Genomic DNA, 17,896 nt, shown 5'->3' with positions numbered 1-17,896 from the left:
TGTGTGTGCATGTATGTGAGTGTGTGTGTGTGAGTGTGTGTGAGTGTGAGTGTGTGTGTGTGTGTGAGTGTGTGTGTGTGTGTGTGACTGCGTGTGAGTGTGTGAGTGTGTGTGTGTGTGAATGTGTGCGTGTGTGAGAGTGTGTGTGTGCATGTGTGTGTGTGTGTGAGTGTGTGTGTGAATGTGTGTGTGTGTGAGTGTGTGTGTGAGAGAGTGTGTGTGTGTGTGTGCACGTGTGCATGAGTGTCCCACGGAAAGGTGTTGCCCCATTGTCTTCTGGCTGGCATTCTTTCCACTGAGAAATCTGCTGTTCCTCTTATTTCTTTTTCTGTCTGTGATGTGACTTTTCCTTCCCAACTGCTTTTAGGACATTATCTTAAAATTGGTTTTAAGTAATTTGATTATGTTCTGGCCTGGTGTAATCTTCATAGCGTGTTTGTGCTTGGAGTTTTTTGAACTTCTTGGATCAATGGGTTTTTGCAAGTGAAAGTGTTCGTTGCTCAGTCACGTCTGACTCTTTGTGACTCTATGGACTGTTGCTTGCCAGGCCCTGTATCCATGGGATTTTGCAGGCAACAGTACTGGAGTGGGTAGCCATTCCCTTCTCCAGGGGATCTTTCTGACCCAGGGATCGAACGTGGGTCTCCTTCATTGCAGGCAGATTCTTTACTGTTTGAGCCACAGGGAAGCCCTGTGGGTTTATGGTTTTCGTCAAGTTTGGGAACTTATAAGCCGCTGTCTCTTTGGGCATTCTCTGTGTCCACCCAGCGCTGCTGTGTGGATGCTCTCAGTTGCCTGGGCAGTTCATCAGGTGTGTGTCTCCTCAAGGGCCCCACGCCTGATGTCAGTGTCTGGAAACCACACAGATTTTGTCTTTTGTAGGTGCTTTGTGTGGGAGACTAAATCTGGTCTGTATTATTCTATTTTGACTAGAAGCAGACTTCTGATGTTTCCCAAGAAGGTTGTCAAAACCTTATTAGAAGCTCTTGGTTTGGAGTTGATGACGGCGTGTCGGTAGCTGGCGTTTGGATGCTCCCCGTGTGCCGGGCCTGACACGCGGCTCCTCCTGCGCCGGCACCATCGTGTTGTCTTTTCACACCCTGTGGCGCTCGCAGTGCAGTGTTCTCCGTCATCCCCATCTCTACAGGTGAGCCGCTGAGGCAGAGTGAGCTCAGGTCTCTTGCTTGCGGTCACGTCCATATTAAAGTGCTGTTTCTGAGCTTTGAGTCTGGGGCCCAGCGCACTGGTAGCCTTGGCTCTCCTGCTCGCGCTCTCAGCTGTGGGCCGGAAGTTTCTGGTTAGGACTCTGAGTCCTCTCAGAGACCCAGGGTGCAGAGTCTCCCGACAGGCTCGGTGTGGCTGAGGTCGGAGGACCCGGGCCAAATGAGGCATCCGGAGGTTCAGCTGAGAGCAGGGCGGGACACCATGCCCCGCTGCCTTCCCTGGACGCACAGAGTCTCTGTCGGTCCCTGTGCCACGTGGGGCTGCTCTCCAGACCCTCTGCCTCTCTGCCTCGTGGTGTTAGGAGCATCCAGCGGGAGCTGACCTGTGTGGGATGTGGTCTGGTTGCAGTGCAGGGGATTGTGAGATGGGGGAACCGTCAGCTTCACACAAGGCTGGCGAGGCTGGCGGGGAGCCCCTGGGGAAGGCCTGGGCACCCTGTGTCCTGGGCATTAGGGCTGGCACTGTGCCTCCCTTCCAACAGCTACATTGCAGTCCTAACCCCCAGCACCCCGTATGGAGACAGGGTCCCTGCAGATGTAACACAGACGAAGTCGTGCTGAGGTCAGCTGAGCCTCTAATCCTGGGTGACTGTGTCCTGGAAAGTCAGCCAAGTGAAGGCAGACACACAAGAGATGAGGAAGGCAGGGTCTGGAGCCCTGCAGCTGCTGGCCCGGGGACCCCAAAGATGCCAGCAGTCCCCAGAGGTGGGAAGAGGCCAGGGCAGGTTTCCTGCAGCTTTGGAGGGAGGTCGGCCTCGCCAGCACCCGGACTTCAGATTTCTGGAAACTTCACGGCTTCTGACCGGGAACAATGTGTTTCTGTAGTTTTCACGCCACTCAGTCTGTGGTCCTTTGTTCCTGCGGCAGCAAGAAGCAAATCCACTGGGGTTGGGAAGGTTCTTTCACGTACATCCCGCCCTGGAACACGGCGTGTTTTTGTGACTCAGAGTAGCTCGTGTCCTTCCTGTACCTGGTGGGGAGGTGTTGGTGTGATGCAGACGTCGAGCTGGGTCTGACTTGGCTTTTCCTGCTTCAGCGATGCTTCTTAACTTCAAGGAACGGGGTGTGACCACTGAGGACCCTGGAAGGTGCCTTCACACGCCCTCCCCCTGCGCCACCACAGCTCCTACTTCTTGCTCGTGTTGGCCGTGTGCTCTTTCTCGAAATTGGTTATTGCGTGGTTTTCTCCATCTTCATGCATTCTGTCCCTTGTTCCATGACCCAGAAGCTTCGGTTCTTCCTTTTAACCTCTCTCATCAAACTGTTGCCACCTTTTATAAAACTCTGCCTTTGCTGGACATTGTATTTATCAGGAATTTTACGTGTCTTTTTAAAAACTGATGATTTTAAAACTAGAGTTAGTATTGATTTTGTAGTATCCTAGTTATTAAACTGCAGTTTTTGAGAGTCTGCTCCAACCTTTTTTTTTTTCCCCATAAACCCTGGTATTTTTATGCAAGTTTTTGGAGCGTGAGTTTTTCCCAGAGTGTGTTATTGTATTATAGCAGAAGCTTCTTAATACAGAAGGAGCTTATACAGATAATAACTGTTGCAGCAGTCCTTCTGTGTCCCGTTCTGTCTGCATTTGGTTTGTCCCAGCCTCCCAGCCCTGTGCTAGCTGAGAGCTTGCTGACGCTGAGCACTTATCTTGGGTTCTGTGCATGTCAGCTGCCAGAGGGGTGGCTCTGAGAAGTGTTTAGCCACTGTTACCGTGGACAGAGAAGGGGTAGGACCGGAGGTACACAGTCTTTGGGCAAAACTCAGATCTAGACCACAGTTATGTTCACTTGAGGATAAACAAACAGAAGTAAATCCCTACCACCGAGTGTCAAAAGGTATTCTGGCATGTGGTGGAAAGGCAACTCTCCTGAAAGCAGAAGAGAACAGTCATCAGAATCAGAAAAAAAGACATTTCAGAAGGCTTTGGCTAGAAATACACACAGAGCAGAGGCCATAAGGAGGGACTCAGCTGAGAGGAGAAGGTATTGGAGTGAGTCAATAAAGGAGATGGTTGAAGACAAAGAGCTTAAGGTTTAGTTAAAATCTGTATGAGAAGCCATAGGAATGAGGTGGAGATCATGGGAATTCGCAGCAGTGACATGGAGAACACTCGGGCAAGGGCACTTGGGGTGCAGAGTAAAGCATGAGGCACCAGTGCCTAGAAGCTGGATACGATGGGTTTCTGGTTCCCGCCAGACGGTGTGGGAAGCTATGAAGACACGAAAAACAGGTGTAGCAAAGCAGTCACCAAAACGCGATCAAAGAGCATTTTCCTGAGCAGAAGAGAAGACCTGTGTGTACTGAAAGGTTCATGTTTGGAGCAAGATAAATGAAAAGAGATTCTTACCGTACATCTTCTGACAACATTTTTGAATTTCAAGATTAAAGTAACAACAAAATCCTGGCAGAATGCGGACAGAAGAAAGCATCAGAAATCAGCCCCCAGAGGTTCCCTGGAAAGGAAGTGCTGCCTGGCTGGTCAGAGGTTTTCTGTGTCTGACGGCGGGATGGCAGCCAAGGCCTTGAGAGAGAAATAGTTGTGATGCAAGACTTTTATACCCAGCCAAGTCGTGACTTTTGGGTGGAGGATACAGAGATTTGTTGTTGTTCAGTTGCTAAGTCGTGTCCAGCCGTTTGTGACCCCATGGACTGCATCATGCCAAGCTTCCTTGTCCTTCACTATCTCCAGGAGTTTGCTCAAATTCATTTTCATTGAGTCGATGGTGCTATCCAACCATCTCATCCTCTGCTGCCCCCTTCTCCTTTTGCCTTCAGTCTTTCACAGCATGAGGGTCTTTTCCAATGAGTTGCCTTTTTGCATCAGGTGGCCAAAGTGTTGGAGCTTCAGCTTTAGCATCAGTCCTTCCAATGAATATTCAGGATTGACTGCCTTTCGGATTTACTAGTTTGATCTCCTTGCAGTCTGAGATTTGTAAGAGTTTGCAAAATATACCACCTACATTGCTTTCAAGACTGCGACGTTTCTTTCTGGTCAAGAGATGAATAAACATTCTGTTTATTTTTAAAGTTTTACTGAAGTACAGTTAATTTACAATGGGTGAATTTCTGCTGTACATCAGAGTGACTCAGTTATACCTAGACATGTCCCTCTTCATGCTCTTTCCCATTCTGATTTGTCACGGGGGTTGAATGTGGTTCCCTGTGCTACACGGCAGGGCCTTTTGTCTCCTTCCTGTGCATATTGATAGTCGGCATCCACTCACCCAGGACTCCCGATTCTTGCCTCCCTCACGCCTCCTTCCCCAGTCGGCAGCCACAAGTCTGTTCTCTTTGTGAGTCTGTTTTTGTTATGCAGACATATTTGTGTCTTATTTTAGATTATGTAAGTGGTATTAGATGGCATTTGTCTTGTTCTTTCTGTCTTAACTTCATTTAGTACAATAACCTATAGGTTCATCCGTGTTACTGCAAGCGGTGTTGTTTTGCTTTGCTGTCTTTTACGGCTGAGTAATATTCCGTTGTATATGTGTACTATATCTCCTTCATCTATTCAAGAGAAGAATAAAAACTCTGAACGTGAGATAAGTCATTGTGTTTCCTGAGGAAGTAACCATGTATAGAATAATAATCGTAAAGATGCTGGTCAGTGATGTGTTATTGGGTACCACCTAAGCAGACACCTTTTGGGATTTAGTTCTTTACATGATAAATAGGTTAGAGGCCTTTGGTTATAAGCAATAGGGGGGGAAATCCTTGAACAGTTTAATCAGGAACAGGGATTTGTCACACTGTTGCAGGAGCAGATAATAAGCCTTAGAGGAACCCTGGCCAGGGTCAGGATGAGGATTTTCATGAGTACCGTGTTCTCAGTTTATGTCTACATTCCAGCTGTAACACATGCTCATCACAGCAAGGACTTCAGAGAGCCCTAGGTGATGCTGCGTTGCAGGGCAGACGCTCAGCGGTGGGCGTGCGTGCCCCTGTTTCTGCGGGTTCCTCTGTTAGTGACTGTGATCTGGGGAAGAGGCTGGACTTGGGAAGAGGATTGGTGTCCATCAGGTGTCACCCTCCCGGGGTCTGGGGACGGGGCCTGTGATCTGACGGCCAGGGCTGTCAGAGCCGCCCGCGGTGGGGGAAGAGGCAGGCGGCTCCCAGCACAGCCTCAGAGCAGTGTTCCCAAGCGCGGATCCTGACGCTGGGGAGTTCCCAGCCATCATGCTGGCAGAGAGGGCAGGGTGCCCGGCTGTGGAGCCGGCAGTCTGTGCGGGGAAAGGTGACAGAGCCCAGCTGCAAGGACACGCGTCACAATGCTGCCCAGCGTCTCCCTGTGTGTCACGGCATTGGGATGGCGCTTTAGACACTTCCTGTGATGAGTGTGTTGTCCTCTTAAAATCAGAGCATAAGAATGCATCGAGGAAATGGTTATCATGAAGGTGGAGACCTGGGAAACTATTTCGGGCACAAAGGAGCAAAGCTGAATTTAGACAGACTCGCAGATTGCCGCCGTGTAAGATAGAAATTTTGCTGGGGATATCGCGAGAATGGAAAAATGTGTGTGGGGGGGATCGGGTGGGCTTCGAGTGATTTCTCTTTTAAAGTGTTTTCCGTCAATGGTTCCGAGCTTGCGCTACAGATACATTATTACACATATCCACATATATATATTTACTAACAGAACCTCAAGTACAGGAAGTCCCCCACCTATGAGCCTTAGAACTCTGACTCTTCAAAGATGCAAATGTGCGTTTACACGTCAAGTCACATAAGTTAGTTCACGTGTCTGACATCTGTAAGGTTGGGTACGTAGATGAACTCGGTTGGGCTTATGAACAAAGCAGACTTACGAATGGGCTCTCAGAAGGGAACTCGTTTGTATGTAAGGACTTCTGTAGTTTGTCGGACTAGAAACAGTGAGTCCACGCGAGTGTTTTAGCAATCCACGGAAGGGGCGGGGAGGCACATACCTGACTGAGTCCTGGCTGCACTTCCTAACCGAAGCTGCCCCTTTCTCTGCCCGCACAGGTTGTCTTCTAAGAGCCCCTGGAGATCCCCACCCGCCTCTGGATTTCTGGGCCCACGACGTGGTCAGCGAGACCAGGGTGCTTCGGTGGCTGTGGGCCGGCCCTGCCCGTTGCTGGACTTGTATGTGCCGCTCGGACTCCGGGCTCCTTGGAGCTCTTGTTTACGTGGAAGTTTTGAGCCATTTTGAATCTTTTGAAGGAGAAGCCGCTGCTCGCAATGAGCTCGCAAAGCCATCCAGGTAAGCCGGACCCCGGGTCCTTGTGGCGGTTGGGTCCCGGGTCTGTCTCTGTGTTCATGATCATGAGCGCGGCTGGTTTAGGTCTGCCCCGTGGGCCGGGCAGCCGGCTCTCCATCTCAGCAGCAGAAAGACAAATGGGGCCTCTCAGGAGTCAGGGTCCAGGCTTGGCCCTGACCCGCGCGCTGACCTGAGCAGCACGCACCTCCCCAGTACCTCAGGGAGGCGATGAGCTCAGGGCCATGTGTGGTCTGGAGAGCCGCTTCCTTCTCCCTCTGCTTTGATTCTGGGGGCTGTGGGAGTGGGCTGCCCCTGGGCTGGACACGATTGGTGCCCCTCGGTGGTGGGCGCCCACGGGCATCAGTCCTGGTGCCCAGGGCTTCACCGGGCACGGCGCTCACATCCTGCACACAGCGAGTCTTCACAGGCCCCGATGTCCCCCACCTGGTGGGGAAGAGGTGACTGGTCCAGGGTCACAGAGCTCGTGGCTGGGTGGGATCGGGGAGCATGTTTGTGCGGTTCTCGGGTTCAGAAGCATGCGGGGACACATGCTCAGGCTTCTCTAGCCCCGTCACTGAGTCACCCAGCCACCCAGTGGCAGCAAGCCCTGGCTCGTCCAGCCTCACCGTCCACTGCAGTGTGGCCTTTGGGCCACTTACATCTGTCGTCCTGAGTCCACTCGGGCAGGCGTGGGGTGTCCTGGAGGCCCTGCCTCCGTCAGTGTGGCTGGGGTCCCCACTGGATGAGAGTGAGGGGCTTGCTCTGCTCTCCTCCCTGGGGATCAGACCCCTGCACGTCCTCTCCTGGCCTGAACAGAGTTGTCTGAAGTTCCAAGAGCAGGGTTCCCACTTGTATTTAGATACGAAGCCTTTATTGATTTAAATTGTTCATGTATTGATTGATACAGAGTGTAAAATATAATTAACAGTCTGGATCGAAAGGGGTGAACGTGGACTCCCTCCCACTCAGCTGGGGAGCCTGCCTTCCTTCTGTGTCTGAAGATAAGGGTGTGTGAAGAAATGTTTTAATAGAGGATAATCATTCTATCTGTGGAATTCTGTGTTTCATTTTTTTTTTTTCCATTTAGTACCTTATGAGCATCTTTTGATGTCAGTATGTACATAAACCTAACTTATTTTTGGTAGCTTACAGGTAGATACTTATGTGGTATTTAGAACAGCCCCAGATCATCATCAGACAATTATTATACATATGTTTTGTTCGCACACTTTGTGACTATCTCCGTTGGATCAGTTCCAGGCAGTAGAATTGCTGGGTGGGTGGGCACCTGCATTGGAAACTTTGTTTACTTTGCTCGTGGCTCCAGAAGCTCTGTCTCAACTTCTCCCCTTAATCCTAGTTTATGATCATATGTATTTTTCTACATTTGCACAGGCACTAGGTGGATTCAGTTTATTTCATTCTTCTCAGCATGCCAGGTGAAATTTATTGTTTGAATTTGCATTATTGTATAAATGAGGGTGCACATTTTTAGAAGTTTTATTTTATATTGGAGTGTAGTTGATTTACAGTGTTGTGTTAATTTGTGGTGTACAAAGTGATTTAGTTATATATGTGTGTGTGTGTGTGTGTGTGTGTGTGTTATACATATACACACACATATCTATTCTTTTTCAGATTTTTTCCCACTTAGGTTAATACAGAATTTTGAGTAGATTTCCCTGTGCTATGCAGAAGGACCTTCTTGTTATCTATTTTATGTATAGTAGCGTGTGTATGTTAATCCCAAACTCTTTAATTTGTCCCTCCCACCTTCTTCCCCTTAGTTAACCAGAAGTTTGTTTTCTAAGTTTGTGAGTGTGCTTCTGCTTTGTAAATGAGTTTGTATGATGTCTGTCTTTCTCTGACTGAACTTCACTTGGTGTGACAGTCTCTAGGTCCATCCTCGTCACTGCAAATGGCATGATTTCATCCTTTTTAGTGGCCGAGTGATATTCCATTGCCCATTATCCAGCCCTCTGCTGATGGACATTTAGGTTGCTCCCTGGCTGTTGTGAGTCGTGCTGCGGTGAACACTGGGGTGCTGGTATCTTTTCAAATTACCGTTTTCTCTAGATCTACGTCCGCATATTGCCGTGTCATATAGCAGTTCTGTCAATAGTTTTTAAGGAACCTCTATACTGTTCTCCATAGTGACTGCACCAGTTTACATTCCCACCAACGGTGTAGGAGGGTTCCCTTTTTTCACACCCTCTCCGGCATTTATAGTTTGTAGACTTTTTGATGATGGCTATTCTGACCAGTGTGAGGTGATACCAGATTTTTTATGAGCTGCTATAGACATAAATCTCATACATGCCAGTAGGCATTTGAAGAGGATTTTTTTTTCTCACTCTTTTTTGAATCTAATGAAGTCTATGTGTATGCGTCAATACTGTCTGTGAAGTTTTCTCATGCATGTGCATTATGTACAGTTGACCCTGGGCCAGCCTGGGAGTCAGGGGTGCCAAGCCTCCGCACAGTGGAAAATCCACGTGTGGGTTATAGTTGGCTCCCCGCATCGGAAGTTGGCTACCCTGGATCTGTGATTCCAAGTCTGTGGATTCAGCCAGTCGCGGATGGTGTGGTGCTGTGCGTGGTACTAACCATAGAAAACCCTGCTATAAGCAGATTGTGTGGTGGTTCGAGCACATGCTGTCCAAAGGCCAAGTGTATTTGTATGTGGGAGTGGATGTATGCATTTTTCTGTATGTGTTATCTATACATAATAACCTCAGTTACTTAAATCAGTGATTAACTGATTACATCAGCGTAACTTTATCTTCTTTGTCTCTTTGATTTCTAGAGAAGCGTGTACTTTCTCTTATGATTATAGTTTCTGGTATTCTTTTACAATAAGACGTTTGTGGCTTTGTTTTTCAGTGCTTAAAATCTAACAAATGTGTCCTGGTGGCCCCAGTCTCCTAACAAAATACCGTGTGTTTGTTTCTCTCTGCTTCGTGCCCTTTGCCCCAGACGTGATCAGCCTCCTAAAAGTGTCTCTGCCCTTGGGTCCTCTTGGCTGACAAACACTTCTCCACCCACTTATCTCCAGGACTCTCGCCTGGAAAATCCCATGGGCGGAGGAGCCTGGTGGGCTGCAGTCCGTGGGGTCACTAAGAATCGGACACGACTGAGTGGCTTCACTTTCACTTTTCACTTTCATGCATTGCAGGAGGAAATGGCAACCCACTCCAGTGTTCTTGCCTGGAGAATCCCAGGGATGGGGGAGCCTGGTGGGGTCGCACAGAGTCGGACACGACTGAAGCGACTGAGCAGCAGCAGCATCTTCGCATCACAGACCTCCTCCTCGAGGCTGGTCCCTGTGAGCAGCAGAGATCTAGCAGGGTGTTGCTTTCCCCTCCTTCCCAGGGTCCTTGTGTCTTGCACAGAGGCCTCGCCCGTGGCTGTTGACTGTGGTCGGGTCCTGTCTGCTGCGCATGTCCCTCTTGGTGGATGGGCCTGGCCCCCATCCTCCTCTCTGTCTGACGCCCCCTCCTCCCAGGGCAGTCCTGGAGCAGCCTGGGTAGCTGACGCCCAGCAGTAGCATCTGCTGACGTGAGGGTGGGCTTGCTGGCGTGTCTCTCCCGGCTGCTCTGCGGCCCACCCCTCATCCCCGCCCCGGGTGGGTGCAGGCTGGGGGTTGGGCTGAGCAATGGTCTGCACGCCCCTCTGCCCTGTCCGCAAGCCCGTGGCCTGCCGGGGTGACCGCCTGCTCGCTCGTGGTGATCCTCCATCACTTGGATCCCCAGACGGGCATCTCCTAGGAAGTCCCTCCCTGTCCCTCGGCTGACACCACTGTGTTCCCACCGTGTAGACTCGCTGCGAGTCTCGTGTTGGTGTTTGTGTCTTGTCGTTTTAGTGGATTTGCGGGAGGAGGAGAGTAGTTAACACCGAACATGTTCGGTTTGCTGTTCAGAGCAGGGCCCCTCCCGGGGTTCCCCGTCCCGTCTTCAGCCCCAGCCTCCCTTGGGTCCCGCGTCCGTCTCTGCCTCCCTGGGCCTTGCGGTGTCCGTCTGTCTGGCTGCCCGCAAGCCCCGCCGCGTCACTGGCTATCCCCCGTCCCTCCCAGCCGCAGCCCCACAGCCCCTGTGTGGCCCTCGGGCGCCGCGGAGCCGGCCGGCTTGGCCCCGGTGATGAAACGAGCTTTTCACTTGGCGAGCGGAGGTCTTCTCCCCCGGCCCCCGCGCTGACCCCCTCTGGTGCTGGGTGAGGCGCGTGTTATGGTTTTATTGCTGTTCCTTCTGCACTTTGCCAGAGCCCGGCCCTGGCGCTCTGACGTAAAACTGCTGACTGGTGCGGCTTTTATTGCTCTGAATAATGATTGCGAATGCTGTGAGCGGCCCGAGGAAGCGGCCCGGCCTGACTCAGGCCGAGAGAACTCTCTGAGAGCAGGAGGAGTGAGGAGAGGTGCTGAGACGCGATGCCTCTCCCGCCCCAGCGCTGCACTCCCTTCTGCGGGGCTGTGCGGGGCTGGGGGATTGCTGTGAGGACGCGGGACCTCCACGTGGAAGGCGAGTCCCCCTCCCACACTGAGGGCCCGGGCACAGGCTCCCCTCCTTCCCTGCCTTCGTGTTCCTCAGATGACAGGCTGTGGTCGTCCCCGTAGCCCGAGTGTGCTGGGAGGTGGGGGCCTGGGTTGGCTCAGAGCGGGACCAGAGGCTGTCCCTCGGCCACGTTGTTACCACCCCGCCCCACCCCGAGCAGCTCAGCTTCCTCGCAGTGACATTTCCGCCCAGAGGGCGTCTGGAGGCAGGGCTGTAAACCTTAGGGAGCCTGTGTGCAGTCCCCTGGACCACGCGTGGGCATCCGAACCCCACTCTCGACAGGAAGCTGGCTGAGCAGGAGTGGGATCCAGTCACTCAAGTGTCCTGACCCTCCCGGGAGCTAGGTGAGAGGCTTGCGTACTGCTAAAACACGTGATGAGCCATTTTGAGGGAAACCTGTATATTTTAGACCTGTGTTTTAGTTTGGACCACACTCTGATTTGTAAGCATTCTCTTCACTCTGAAATGCCTCATCCACATGAAAGCAGCTGAACGTCTGCGTCGACAGTAACTTGGTGATTGATGAGTTCGACATAGTTTGATTTCTTCCGACCACCGTGAAGTTCTCATCCTGCAGGTCCCGGGAGGAGGCTCTCAGCTCCACCGGCCCAAGCCCGAGCCCTGGTCTTGGCCTCTTGGATCTTGAGTCTTGTTTCTTTCCACTCGGTTGGCCACCAGGGTTGTATTATATTTCAATTTAGAAATGGCCTCAGAAGGATGCATTTTTCTGTCTTTTAGATTGTGCTGTGCAAGGGTGGAATGTTTCAGGAGTATTGCAAAGTTTCAAGGGGAGGAAATGAATTTTGAGGACCTGCAGGGAACACAAAGGGCACATTGATTCTGAGCTGCTGGTGGTGGGTCGTGGGCCCTGTGTGAGGCACTGGGCCACAGGGAGAGCTGGGGCCCTGGGAGAGGCTGCAGACGAGGCCACGGGAGGCCCAGGCCAGGGCTTTCGGGGGGCGGGTGTGCAGCCAGCAGGTGCAGCCGTGGAGTCCTGGGGTCTCAGGCCCGGAGACCTGTGCTCATGGCCTCCAGGAGACGGGGGAGGGGGCGAGAGCTTCTTCAGGACGGATCTGGGTGTGGCAAGTCCCCAGCCGTGGAGTCCTCGGGGCTCAGGCCAGGAGACCTGTGCTCACACCCTCGGGGAGCCGGAGGAGAGCTTCTTCCTGACGCATCCGAGTCCCCAGCCGCTGGCGGGCAGGCCCAGGGGCTTCTGGACAAGACCGAGGCTGGGGACACAGGGAGAGGAGCCCGGGTCCCCAGTGTCCTGTGGAGCACAGAAACAGACTCGAGATCCAGCAGAGCAAGCCCAGGGCTCTGGAGACCAGTGGAGGCAGGTGTCCTGTGGGAGGGGCAGCCTCGCTGTTTAGCCTGACCCTGGGGAAGGAGGCGCTCACGGGCCCTTCATGGCACCTGCTTCTGCCTCCTCCAGGGCGGGTGCAGAAACGGCCGGCGAGTCTCCCAGCTGCGTGCGGCCCCAGGCTCCTCTGGGTGCCCGCCCGCGCAGTTTCGGCTCCTGAATTGTTGCGGCCCGGATCCTCCATGCCATGATTATCCAGGATCTTAATCAGTCAAGGTTTGTTCTGGAAATCATGGAGACATAACAGCTTCTTTTTCAGCCTCTTTTTTTTTTTTTTTTCCTTTAAATCCTCAAATTGTGTTTTGTCTTTTAAAAATCACGAATGCTCGGTCGTTATGAAGAGCTGAGAAAATTCTCTGTCAATGGAGCGTTGATGGTTTATTTTGGCAGTTCTCTGAAAATTCTTATACGGTTTGTGGAACATTTGCATTTATGTCCTCTTTTTCAAAACCACCATTGTAGAAATGCAAATTTCTGAATTCCGAGATGCTGAATGTTGGATGATTAATGATATTGAAACTTAAGAATGAACTCCCGGTATGTGTTTGACATAGAAAGCCCTGAGCCAGGATCATTAGAAACCACAGCACACAGCTTGTCGGTGGAACAGAAGGGCGGTGATTGAGGTGCCCAGCAGAGGGGCAGGTGGACAGGTGGGTGCTGGGCTGTGAAGGGCCAGGGCTGCTCTGTCTGCAAAAAAAATAGATGTTTCAAGCTTCTAATAGTAATAAATCGACATTGGTTACTTGCTTACTGCTAGTCAGACCCTGCTGTGCTCTTAGGGCCCTGGAATGAAGAGCGATGTGGTTCTGAACGGTGCTTTATGGTTACTTCGTGGTTTTCCACGATGAGCCTGGCCAGTGGGATGCGGGCATGTGTGCTAAGGCGTTCAGTCGTGTCTGACTCTTCTGTCACCTCATGGACGCCTGGCTTCTCTGTCCATGGGGATTCTCCAGGCAAGAATGCTGGAGTGGGTTGCCACGCTCTCCTCCAGGGGATCTTCCTGACCCAGGGATCAAGTCACCCTCTCTTTCACTTCCTGAATTGGCAGGGAGTTTCTCTTCCACTGGTACCACCTGGGGAGCCCGGGAAGTGAGATAGAACTCGGTCATTCCTGTTCTGTCCACGAGGAAACCAGTATTGACGGCCATTCAGGGCTTGGGGCAAGGCCAGGTATCTACTCAGAGACCAAACTGGAACCAGAATTGGTCGTCTGCCCTTGAGGGACGTGGGCCCCTCTGCCGGACAGATGCTGGGCACCCTGGACCAGTTAGCAGTGGATCCCGACCATTTATGTGGGGTGCCTGGGCCGGGCCAGGTGGAGAGAAGCATGAAGCCACCTCGACACAGTGGGGTTCACGGGGAGAGAGGAGATGGGCCGGGGGTAGGGGCCCCCGGAAGGGACGTGTGAGCAGAGTTGGGCGCAGGGCAGGAGCTCCACTACCCCATGGGGCATAGAAGGGCCTGGAGGTGAAAGTGGGCTGGCAGAGGAGGGAGAGGGTGGAGAGGCAGGCGTGTCTGCTGTGCCCAGGTCTACACGGGCCCACCCCCGGCTGTTCTGAGAACCTGTTGGCCTGGAGAAGGGACCCTGGCCTGTCCCCTCCCAGCATGTTTCCACTGTGTCTCGAGTGTGGTTCTGAACTTCTCTGAGCTTCTCTCTGCTGATGCTTAGAGCTGGCTGAGGGCCTGGACAGGTTAACGGGAGAGATTTTGGTTGAAACCTTTTGTTTCATTTCCACTTTATTTGCTTATTTCACGAGACCATGATTCAAAACTGAACATTTTTTTTTTTTTTGGAAAACGATTAAGAAAAAAATCAAATGAGGCAAATGACTGTGAACTTTGTCGAATCGTCTCTCAGTTCAGTTCAGTTGCTCAGTCGTGTCCGACTCATTGGGACCCCACGGACTGTAGCACGCCAGGTCTCCCTGTCCATCACCAACTCCTGGAGTTTGCTCAGACTCATGTCCATCGAGTCGGTGATGCCATCCAACCATCTCATCCTCTGTCGTCCCCTTCTCCTCCTGCCCTCAATCTTTCCCAGCATCAGGGTCTTTTCCAAGGAGTCAGTTCTTCGCATCAGGTAACCAAAGTATTGGAGTTTCAGCTTCAGCATCAGTCCTTCCAATGAATATTCAGGACTGACTTCCTTTAGGATAGACTGCTTGGATCTCCTTGCTGTCTCTGGCTTTGTGTTTTTAAATGGGTTTTCTCGTCCCCACTTGGTGAGAAGAGGGGTATCAGCCTGTGACAGGGAGTGCTAAGCGGGGTGTGATGGAGAGACCTTATCGTGTGGTTTTCATATCTCCCCCCACCCCCCACAAAACAAGCAGAAACGAGAGGGGTGGACTTGGCTCCTCTTAGACACTGGTGCAGACACTGGTCCTCAGGCGCGCTCGGTCCCGGCAGGCTCCCGGCAGAGCTGCATCGGGCTCTCAGCTCTGGCTGTTGTCAAGGTCAGAAGCCCTGCCGTCCGACGGCGGCCTCGCCCTGTTGGGCTTTAGGCTGTGTGTCCCCCAGCCCTCCTCCTTCTCCTCCTTGGTACAGGGTTCCTGCTGCCGCTGCTCGAATGGGACGATCCTGACTCAGAACCGGAGCATTCCAGGCTGCAGCGCACCTTCAGCGCTTTTGGGGTTTTAGGATGAAAAGCAGTGTTCCGTGTCACAGCCATTCTCTCGCTTCTACAAACACTGGATACTTTTGAAAGGTAGCAGGGAGGCTTGGTTAAAGGTGATATTAAGAAAAATACATATATCTGCTACATCTGCTGCTTTTTTCTGTTTGCCATAATGTTTATAAGGACTTCTGTGACATGGTGTCAGCATCCTGCTAGAGGTTATTCCGCGCTCGCACCTGGGGGCTTCGTTTTCTGCACAAGACCACATTCTCCTGGGGCTCCCACGTGCCCTCTGATACTGTACCCTCGCTGGATCTTGATGACTTGTTGTTGTTGAGCCCTGTCTTCAAGCCTCTTTCGCTGAGGGAACTTTTGTGACTGATGGCGAGTTATTTTTGCCTTTAAACTCCGAGGCCGTCTGGTAGAAGATCGCTTCTGATGGTGCAGTTGTTCAAGGTGCTGACGCCAAGGGAAGGCCTCCTGTTCCAGGAGCTAAAGATTCTGTTTTGACTTGTTTGCATTCATAGCCAAGTTTATTCCTTCTTAACTGTTTTGAATTTCCCTGTAACGTCCTTTGTAGAAACTGGGCGTTTGTTAGAGCTGCGGCTCTCGCTGACCTGTTGATTCAGTAGGATCTGTGCGGTGCTGCTGGAGTTGCAAGAGAGTCCACGGAGTCTGCTCTTAGCACAGCTTCACTGGACTGTGCTGTACAAAGGGCCCTCTCTGGTGTGTTCACATTGCTTGCAGTAGATGTATTTAGCGAAAGTTCCTCCAGGGTTGAACAGCGTGATTCAGAATTCTTAATGCTCCTCATTTTCACACGTTTTATTGATTTCATCCAGGTCAGGAGCTGACTGACTGTTTCTTACGGCCCCGCCCCCACCAGGGTCTGACACACAGAATGCAAGCCTGCTTGCCGCTTTTTGTGCTTGAAAAGCCGCCCATCCCAGCGCTTTGCCCGAACACCTGCGGTCTCCACGTGGCTTTTCATCCAGACCCGTCACGCCTGGGCCCGGGGAGCTGGCTGCTTTATTTCACTCCCACTGAAAGAATCAGGGAACGGGAGGAAGGTGGGGTCATGGATCTCTTTCTTAGGTGCTAATACACGGAAAGGGCTTTTAGAAAATTTGGGAAGGCGCTGGGGAGGGCGGAGACCTTGGAGGGCAGCGGTTTTCGCTAGGAGGTTTAGCCGAAGCTGGAGATGAGGGCCTTTGTGTTTTGCCATGCCGGACGCTCAGTGCATGTTGGAATCGAGTCACTGAGGGTGATGGGACAAAGACCGGGTGGCGGGTCAGGATTGCATCGGCTGCTGGTGGGTGTCTGTGGTCGCCTGTTAGTTGTAGGTCCGGTACGTGAGCAGGGACAAGCTGTGGCTGCCGGGGAGGGACAGGTCAGAGAGGCGCTCCTCACGGGGGGTCTGAGGCTCTGGAGTGGGGGCGGGGTGCAGGCGGCTGCTGCCTGGGGGCTGTGCACGTGTGGTCCCCATCACCTGGGCCCTTGTGGGGTCCCTGCATCCCCGTCCTCCCAGACGACGCTGCACCCTGGGGAGCTGCTTCTTTGCTGGATACGGTTTTGGCCGTCCATGTCCTTAAAGACTTTTTGGAAGGTGTGGATGTTAGTCTCCAGTTCATCAGCTCCACTGGGAAGGAGCCAAGGCAGGTGAAGGCTGGAGGATCGCAGGGGAGAATCTGAACTCAGTGCCCGCAGGAGACCTGGCCTGGAAGTGCTGAAACCCCACTGAAGTTTTTCCGTCCTAAGGAGCCCAGCCTTTAGGAAACGCACGGCCTGAGATCTGAGTGGCCGGCAAGGCGCCCAGTTCGGCCACCCCTACCAGGGCCACTGGGGCCCCTGAGAAGAGTGCAGCTGTCTGTCTGCCCTTCCATCTCTGGGATCAGGCTCCCTTCTGTTATGTCCCTGGTTATCTGTGGCATTTGTGGTGGTGTGGAAAGGGGGCTGGGGCCACACTAGCGGGTGAGGGGCCAACTGGTCACGCTGGGTTCCACGGAGGGGCCGGAGCGGTCCCGGAGGCGGGGTCAGCAGGGCCTGGTGGGTCATGAGTCGCTGCGTGGAGCCGGGAGACCCCAGACTCGGGAATCCATCTATCCCTGCCCGGATGTGCTGCAGACAGAGACCCCCGGGCAGGGTGTGCTCCCCGCTCTGCCCTCCTGGTGTCCAGCCTTCCTGCCCCTTCCTCTCTCGTCTCAGCGCCTCGTGCTGCACTGGCTGGCCCCTCTGCCCAGGGTCAGGCTCACACGGCCGCTGGCTCTGGCCTGGACCAAGACGTGGACGTTTCAGTTCTCAGCTGTGCTTTCTCGGAGCTCCCATGGGGCCAAGGACTTGGCGCCTGAGACCCTTGGGACGAGGGTTTCTTTGCGTTTACAGGCACTCCACTTTCTAAACCGGAAACTCCAGCTTCTAGTCCACGTTACGTGGACCCTCTTATGAGTGGATCGGTGACCGATTGGCACAGACACGGCCTCAGCAGCTGTGGTTCCAAAGGAGATGCTGTTTCTAAGGCCTTTCCCGTGTGTGTTCCTACGGGGTGAGCCTGCGCTGACTCAGGGTACGGTTTCAAACATCCGTGTTATCTGTGAGAAGAAAAGAGCCTTTCTCACATTGCGTGTTGTCTGAGAGAACATCACTCTAGTGCTTCTCAACCGTTTCCAGTTCTGGAACAGCTGGAGGCGCTGGGGGTGGGCAGGGAGGCTGGCCTAGCCGCTGGGCCGAGCAGCCATGTGTCCCCCGGCTCCTGTGTGCTGGCCGGGCCGCCTCCGCGGGAGGACGGCTGGGCTCTGAGCCTGCCGTGGTGCCTCCCAGTGGGGGCTGCACTGTACCAGGCCTTCGCCTTTGAGGAGGACACTGGCCACTGGACTTTGCCTTCAGCCTGGTACCTGCCCATGTGGCAGGTGGACAACCCTGTGTCTCCTCCTT

General features: G+C 52.9%; 1 protein-coding gene across 8 annotated transcripts in view; it reads left to right on the top strand.

Annotated features, from left to right (window-relative positions):
* HDAC4 (histone deacetylase 4) overlaps positions 1–17,896 on the top strand; it is a 292,464-nt gene that overhangs the window by 44,104 nt on the left and 230,464 nt on the right. For 6 of the 8 annotated variants that reach the window (XM_061412829.1, XM_061412826.1, XM_061412832.1 and 3 more), the window contains exon 2: positions 6,207–6,444. In XM_061412829.1, coding sequence (XP_061268813.1) covers positions 6,423–6,444 — 22 coding nt within the window. In that variant the 5' untranslated portion in view covers positions 6,207–6,422. The other 2 variants (XM_061412833.1, XM_061412830.1) reach the window with 1 other exon arrangement.

Source organism: Bos javanicus, chromosome 3 (genome assembly GCF_032452875.1).
Source record: "Bos javanicus breed banteng chromosome 3, ARS-OSU_banteng_1.0, whole genome shotgun sequence".
NCBI classification, from domain to species: Eukaryota; Metazoa; Chordata; class Mammalia; order Artiodactyla; family Bovidae; genus Bos; species Bos javanicus.
The sequence above is the reverse complement of the archived record's forward strand: the minus strand, read 5'-3'. Positions and strand labels throughout refer to the sequence as shown.